General features: G+C 40.0%; 1 protein-coding gene across 1 annotated transcript; it reads right to left on the reverse strand.

Moving 5' to 3' along the window:
* Positions 1 to 464: 464 nt before the first annotated feature.
* LOC117790627 (limbic system-associated membrane protein) lies at positions 465 to 6955 on the reverse strand. Its single transcript, XM_034630124.1, has 6 exons — positions 6170 to 6955; positions 4421 to 4614; positions 4132 to 4286; positions 1925 to 2135; positions 1551 to 1808; positions 465 to 1259 (listed from the first exon to the last, which is right to left on the reverse strand). Exons 2-6 carry the CDS (start codon positions 4494 to 4496, stop codon positions 994 to 996), a joined length of 966 nt encoding a protein of 321 aa, XP_034486015.1. The 5' UTR covers positions 4497 to 4614; positions 6170 to 6955; the 3' UTR covers positions 465 to 993.
* Positions 6956 to 8748: the final 1793 nt, after the last annotated feature.

Below are 8748 nucleotides of genomic sequence, written 5' to 3' on the forward strand. Positions count from 1 at the left end.
GTTGCGCGTGTTTGTGTTTATTAAAATGTATTTATTTTGCTTAAATAACGAATGAGGCAAGCCAAAATAGCAAATATTTATAATATAGGTATAATATATACACAGGAGAGCAAGGGCACATTTCATTATTCTTGTTATTCTATTATTAATTTTGGTTTATGCCTAAATGTGAACTGAAAATTAAATAGCATAATTTGTAATTTGGGTGGACTGTATGGTTATAAACATGTATGTATATACTATATATATATATATATATACATTTTGTGTGCATCTCAAATATGGGGACGAAAGAATTACTAATGAGTTTGTCAACGTCAACAAAAAAGTGGAACAAAAGGCTGGGCGGTTCTAGTCAAAAGCGCTTTCAACTCAATTTTGTAAACTTTTATATTGCATACTTTGCGGCACGTGCGGAAAAGTTTGTTTATATTTTCGTTTTTTTTTTTTTTTGTTGTTTGTTATTTTTTACTTTGCGTTTGTTACTTTTATTTTTGGTTTTTGCTTGAATGAATTTCTATGATAAATAAACTTGTGTTTATCGAAATATTTAATTTATAAAGCCCACAAAGAAATTGGCGAAATAATAAAGAAAATGTTTTTCAGCTTGAACGGAATGAAATGGAGAGCGTAGAAAGGAAAAGTTGTAAAGTTTTAGTTAGCTTTACTTTCGTTATCATTTGCTTTGATATTGTATATACGATGTAATCTTAGTTTAGGTTTGTTTTAAAAAGTTTCCATCTTAATACTTTCATTTAGTCAGCATGGCTGTCATTGGAATGCTCTCTTAAATTTGAATATTCTTATAGATAATACTCGTTTAAAGGACTTGCATTATGTACACCACAGTTTACCACAGTTTCTCAACTTTACTTACGTTCAAAACACATACACACACATTAAATGCATCATCATTAACACTAAACAGAAGATACGAGTAATTGCAACTGCCCCAACTAGGCCGGGACTGTCGTTCAGCAGTTTGCCGCAGCATCAGCTCCAACTCGTGCTCCAGTGGCGTCTCCAGGAGTTGGCAAGCGCCGCGGGAAGCCAAGTAACAAACAAACCGACGTTGCTCCAGTTACAGTACCAGTTCCAGTTACAGTTCCAAGTGACAGCAAATGCAGCTGTCGTCGTCGTCGTCGTGATGGCAAGTAAAGGCACGGGTCTCCATCTCAAGGAGCTGGCACTGCTGTTGCCATGTTGCATGGCGGCCGGATGTTCGCCATTTATGACATGCACCACCACCGAGGCGGAGTCTGCATAGGTTCAGCCATAAACGTAGATAAAGCCGCACATAAAGATGAGAAAGAGAAAGGGAGTAAGAAAGAAAGAGAGTGAGTGAGAGAGGCAGATGGATGTGCCGTTGGCAAGAAACGTCACATTAATTGCCAACGGCAATAGAACGAGACTGTCAACTGACACATACTCAGACGGATAAGGACTTTGTGGCTAAAGTAGATGAAGATGGAGATGCTGACGGCAACAGCAACAACAACGACAACAACCACAACAACAACAACAACGACAACAGCCAAAGGACAACTCACCTGAGCTACTTGGCGAGCACGTGTAGTTGCCAGAATCCGCCGACGTGGCCTTGGCTATCAGCAGCTTGCTGGTCCGCGTCGAGCGCTCGGTGATGACATTAATGCCGCCACGCTGCGAATAATTCATGACCCGCTTGCCTTTGTACCAGTAGATAAACGATGGTGGCACCGGCGACTGCATAGCCAGGCAGGTGAGATTAATGTCGCTGCCGCTCTTGATGAACAGCTCCGCATTGCCAAGAATTTTAGCACGCGACACTGTAAAACCGCACAATACAAATAATTGCTTTCTTGCTTAAAAAGCAAACTGCCACACACACACTCGCACACACACACACACACACACACACACCCGCTTCTACCCGCATACTCACCAACAACATTCAGACGAAAACCTTGACTGATTTTTGGCTCAGTAGACACCTGACACTCATAGGTGCCAGAATCTCGAGGTTGTGGCGATGATATCCGCAACGTCCACTCATCGGAGCCCTCCGAGTGCAACGACTGGAAGCGCTGATCGTTCGTATATGTCAGTATACCAACTGTCAGTATATGCAGGTCCCGCTTGCGTATCCAGGACACCTGCAAAAGACGACATCAAATGCCCGCAAAACTCAATTTAAATTCACTCTTAAGTCTTTAATTCAATTTTTAATTTTATTCATATGATTTAATCATTTTGTCAATAATACAATAATTAATGAAATGTGCTGTTTCGAATTTTAATTATTTAATTACTTATAAGAGATATATGAGATAAATATTTGTATCAAATTGAGTTTTCGAATTTGAAACGGAACTGAATTCACATACCAAGTTCAATTATGTTTAAGTCACCGCAGGTCATTGAATAAGTAATTATAGTACATTTCGGAAGGAGTCTGCTCGACTAGCAAATACCTTACCTCTAAGTTTGGCTATCCAGAATAGGAATAATAACTAAAACAAATGTACAGAAAATTTAACTTTATAAAGGCAGACTGCTTAACCTTTATCTATTACCTTTATATACTTTTAGCCAGCTACAGGGTATTCATTGGTTGACTATTATTGCTCGTCTGTCAGCTGCATAATCCCACATTTCAAATGATTTACTAAGTGGACGGTACTCACTGTACCCAAACTAATTGATTTTAAGCTCTAATTAGACATATGTTCATAAGGCAATTATTTAACCGTTTTGAATCTATAAACATACTAAATGCGAAAATTGCGCATATTCATTTTTCCAAATTGGTTTTATGAAGAAAATAATTATTATTATGCGACTGAAATAGCTCTTTTTGTATTAAAAACTTTTGAAATATTGTGAATAACTTTTTGGCAATTGTTTGTGAATTGTTTAATAAATGCCCAAAAAGTGATAGAGAAGTTATTAAATTTGTGAATAGCATAAACTGTCAAAATAAATTCAAATTTAATTGAAGCGCATTGAAATAGACAAGTTTATTTCAATATGCTGTTGCTGACTAACTAAAAGAAACTGAGATACTAATACCCGGCCAGAAAGAATGAGTGAATAATTAACAATACGTGATGTCTGTATGGATTTGAAAGAGAGAGATACAATGGGAAAGAATCTTTGATCCCATCCTTGATTGACGCTGCATTGTGAGACTTGACTCCAATTAACTGCATATAACACGAGAAAATGCGTTTGTCTTGACTTGGATTAGAACACATTGTGAACTAGCTGAATGACTGGTAATCTGACTATCTGTCTGTCCATTTGTCCGACTGTCTGACTGTGCGCCGTGGTTTGTCTTTCAGTTTCAGAGCGTTAATTACTCAATTCAACTGTCTGGCTAAAAATCGTTGGGTGAGTGTCACCAAGCGAACAACGTTGTTGTTTTTGTTGTTGTTGTTGTCATTGTCGTTGTTATTGTCGTTGACATCGTTGTCGTTGGCTCTGCGACTGTGGCAGGGGCACAGCCCAAGACACGGACACAGACACGGACAGCGCTAAATTTATTACACCGCATAATTGCACAGCCACAGCGCGTTTTGAGGTAGGATTCAACGTGGCCAGCTGGCGGTGGTGCAGGGTTATGGGGTGGTGTAAAAGGGGGAGGGGCAGGGCGAGGTCTGTGAGAGGCGTGGTAGATGAAGGAAGCGCCTGTTGTTGCATTGCTAACAAATCGCTGAGAGCGGAAGTGAAGCCGTGTTACAAATGCGCGAACCAGAACAAGAATGGGCGAAAGAGAAACAGAGAGACTGAATAAGTAGGGAGAGACAGAGACAAGTAGCGTAAGAAGGAGAGAGAGAGAGTGAGAGGGGAAGATATGGCGGTTAGACCGCCAACTTTATGGCGTAATCTTTTAAAAGTAATCTACAAATCTGCCACGAGGCCGCCGCAGGTCGTTTGTTAGACCCTATAGCAAATATATATGTACATATACCGTATCCCATATACCATATATTCACATTCCGTATACCGTATGCCTTATGCGCAACACACGCATATATATATAATGCTTGGTTTGCTCGGAGCGCATTTTAATTGCGACACCGACCCCAACCCCAACCTTAAGTCCTATAGCCCCATAGTCGAATCGGCAAACCAACAGTATTCACTTACCGCCCGGTCGCCCAGATTCCGTACGCGGCAATGCATCAGGGCCGCTTGGCCGACGGTTGCCGTGACCTCGCGCCGGGAGGAGTTGTCAAAGTAGGGCTGGGAATACGGTGTTTCCCAGTAATGTGGAGGCACTTCGCTGATGACCAAGCCGCTTTCTGTATAAAAACAAACAGCAATAATAACAACAAGAATAACAGCAATTTGAGGTCATGACACTCTTGTTTATGAACTCAACTTGGCGTGTGTCAATTTATACCGCCATGTCATTGCATCTTGATCCTGAACTTACCAAATAGCAGCAATAGCAACCAGAGTTGTATTAACCAAATCACTTTTAGTGGGGGCCTCGAATACTCCGTCGACATGTTTCCAAGTTGATCGATGAACTGCCAGCTGACTTTCCTTTTGTTTATATATTTGTATTCTATGGCTTTTCCTATGCCTCAACATAGATGAACATCCTTGGGGGTGAGCTTAGCGTCTCTATAAAAATAGGGGCATTGAGTTAAGCGCTTTTCAGTGTTGTGAAACGACCATCGAATGAATACGCAAATATTTGCATTTATCATACGAGCGTTTATCCCCCAGTGCATTAATAGCACTTAAATTTATTGATTTCTGAACACGTAAACCATTAAAAAGATAATATTTATTGATACTACTTTAGTTACATTTTTATCTGATTAATTATCGCACTTTACAGCTAGCCATGCGACAATAAAATTCATTAGGTCTCTTATCTTATCGTCGGATCAGAGTTTATAAATGTACCACCCGGAAATGTATTGGGACTTCATTTTCTTTTTTTTTATAATAATTGTTAATAAACTCAATTTTATATTTTTATACAACCTTCTCGCTGAATTGGTAAACTTAAGTATGCATTGTTCGAGTTCTGATTGGGAAGAAAGAATGAAGAAAAGTGATAAAACAAAGTCCGTTCCCAACAATTTGAGAGCTTTAATTGAGCTTCATTGTGACGTAAAATCAATCAGATGCTGAACTTTACAATTGTCTACAAAAGCTCTTCAATAATCCACCATTTACAGTACTTCGTATTTTACTTTCGAATCAATTGCATTGAATTTTATATAGCATACTTATAAGGGCATGCTGGGATTATAAAATGAGAGAGGATTGCTTAACCAAAAGTACTAATATAAAATGGAAAGAATGTAATGCATATCGATTCTTCTCAACAATATTATCAACAAATTAAGCAACTGGCAAGCAAAATTTGAAGGCAGCAAATGCTGGAAAATGTGCTTACTAGAATAAATTATTGTAATTACTATTTGGAATTGTATGAGTTGAACTTTGAGATAAACGAGCCTACTTTATCACTCAATAAGTGCTTATTTATACGCTTTAATACTTGCCTAGCAGCAAGTACTCGTAATATCCAGTGCATTTGTTATAAATTATGGCTAAATTTATTACAACCACTTATAACTCTAGATCTAGCTGTAGCTCTTGCTCTTGCTCTTGCAGTTGTTGTTGTTGTTCCATTCATTTTGTGTCTAAGCCCACCCAGCTGTATGGGTCAAAGAAAAATTCCATGGAAATACATTTAGCACGGGAAAATATTCATAATCCTGGCCATTACTCAAAAATATATTCGTTGTCAGTCCAATTAGCTGCGTGACTCGGGTCAAGGGGTTCGTGTGGCCCGCTATTTGTTTTGGTCATTCTTTCTGTGTATATGTGTGGGTGAATGGGTGTATATGTATGTGTGTGTGTGTGTGTGTTTGTGTGTGTATTTATGTGTGTATGTATGCATTTATTTGTTTGTTCCTCTGACCGCTGTCCCTTCTGCATGAACATTTTTCACAGCTATTACAAAGAGTTATCGCCTGTCCCGCAAACGTCAGCTTTCAAGGAAATCAAACAAAAGTCAAGCCTTAATCATCGCTTAACCAAATTCCTGAACCGCAAGAGCTCAGCAAAGAATGCCGCTGTTATAAATACGAGTATTCATTGTATCATTCATTCAGCTTTTAATATTGCTCGGCTTTATGGAGGGATAATATACACTTACCAGATATAGCAACTGTATTAAAAAGCACTATGAATATTCCCCGCATGATCCTGGCTCCATATTGAGCCAATTCAATTGGCTTATTGTACGTTTTTCAGAACTGATTTATTTGACAATCGATTGCGCAATGCGGAATAATTAATGAATTCCCTACATTTATGTGTGCACACATTTCTCGCTTCAATTGCCGCTTATTTTGGATTCCATTGTTGCTTTTCCTTTCTCTCCATTCAGTGTCTGTTTTTTCTTTCCTTGATGTTAATAACCTGGACTACCAAATATTTCCGTTTAGCACTCGACCAACGGCAACGGCAACGACAATGGATATGGACAGGGACAGAGATAGAGGCGGGGAAGAGGAACGCGACGACGACAACAACAACGACAACGACAACGATGCCTTTTGTATTATATTATTTTTATGTATATGTATGCATGACATTAGGTACAGCTTTATAGGTATGCCACATAAGCACTACACTACACACTCACTCGCTCGAACACGCAAGCACACAAAACACTGTTACACACACATACAAACACACAGACACAGGACACACGGAGAACAGTGTCGCATTTTTATGTATCCGTCTTGTACGTGAGTCGTACGCTGTTGTTGTTGCTTCTGCTCTTGACTGGGATTCAGTTATTAAATAGCCGTTGTTTTACTTTTTTATTTTCGGCCGTTTTTACTTAAGCTGTTTTATTTTAAATGTGCCACAATGTTAGTAATCAAACGCCGCGACTGTGCGGACACGTGCATCCTTACGGCAGGATTCACGTACTGGAACTGATTCATAAGCAGCAGGCATCGCATATCGATGTCTACCTTCAGCGAGAGTAAATCTCACGAAGCTTGCCGAAGCTCTCTCAATCGGTAATGCGCTCTCCGAAAGCTCATGGCGCAGTCGTGGCAAGAGACGATAATATGAAACTTTAATTTGAATTTTTTTTTTGTTTCTTTACATTTTTAATAAGCAACAAAGTGGGCAACTTGTTATTATACTTTAAAGCTCTGGCAAAGGGTTTGACTTTGTCGCAGGTAGTAAACGACTCAGTGAGACCGCAGTCGCATAAGCAGAGCTTGAGCCGAAGCAATTACGAGAGAGCGCGAACAAGAGAGAGCGAGAGATAAAGACAACGAAACAGAGAGTGTAACTCTTAGGCTATCTGGGTTATTAGCACAACCTGCCTCAACTGAACTTAACTCAACTCGTCGCGTCTCGTCGCGTCGCGTCGCGTCGCTTCTCGTCTCGTCTCTGTTCGTCTCTTTACGTCTTGTCGCGTCGCGTCGCGTCGCATTGTCGGCAATTCGTATCGAATGCGAACCCGAGCATAATGTGCTCAATAGTCACGTACAAATGAATATTCGCAATACACACGCCTTCGTTTTGGCATATTAATATAGTCTACATTTGGTGGCTTTGAATCGCACATGAATGATTTACGTTGGCCCACAGAAATGTGATTTTTACCGCAATATGTAGGTATGTGCTATTACCATAGCGTTGCCAACGACATCCCTTGCCAACGATTACCCCACTGTCCTGGCCTGCCCTGCACTACACAATTCCGACACCTGCCTCCGCATGCGACAAAAAACAATTGAACAGACAGTTATAGGCCAATTTCAGTTTATATACACGCGTCGCAGTCATGAAAGATTTGTGAGGCCGCCCCGCCTGGGGCCATCACTGAACACCTGTAAATGTAGCTGTACTCGTATTCGCCCTGCCTATACCCCGGCCTATACCCCGGCCTTTACCTGTACCTGTACCTCTGTACCGGTAACTATACATGCTGCGTTGATGTTGATGTTGGTGTTCTGGTCTCCACGGCCGACCGTGTCAAATGTTGCGTGTTATGGCCCGCAAATGTTGCTGTCGAAAGCGTATCCGTAACCTCATCCTCCCGCAATTGCCCAAAATGTGCCGGACAGCACAACAATGCGCCCAGACTGGGGCTTACACTTCGTCCAGGACCTGGTCGGGGCTTAGGCTGAGGCTGGAGGCGCTACCAGGGTCGGGGCAACAGTCGAGGAATTTCAACGCGCGGCTTACAAGCTAATAAATAAAGTGGCAAAATTTTTAGTAGCATTGAGAGTGCTTGACTACAAAAACGCTCTGTACGCTTGGGAATGTAAATTTCAGCCAATCGAGAGAACAATGCATAAATCCCTAGCAAACAGACAATAAGAAAATAACGAAATTAGAGAGAGAGAGAGACAGAGAGATAGAGAAGAAGTCAACAACATATTTTTATCTGAAATTCCCCAACTATATACAATCTACAGTGAATTCCAGTGAAACTATTTTTAGCAAGCAAAGTTAACCAGTTGACAATTTTCGAAATCTTTTAGATGTCTAAATAATAAACAAAAGTTGAGATACTTTTTTATGAAATTGGCATAATATGCTCTACCATACTTTTGAAACAGCATAGAAGCTTCAAAATCCAAAATGTATACATTTGCTTACTTCAAGCAAAAAGCATCAAATTAATAATTTATAAATTCCTTACACAGAAAAAAAATCATTCAAAAATTAAGTTTTAGACTTCTTTACTTTAATCACAAATGT

This window comes from Drosophila innubila (assembly GCF_004354385.1).
Source record: "Drosophila innubila isolate TH190305 chromosome 3R unlocalized genomic scaffold, UK_Dinn_1.0 2_E_3R, whole genome shotgun sequence".
Taxonomy (NCBI): Eukaryota; Metazoa; Arthropoda; class Insecta; order Diptera; family Drosophilidae; genus Drosophila; species Drosophila innubila.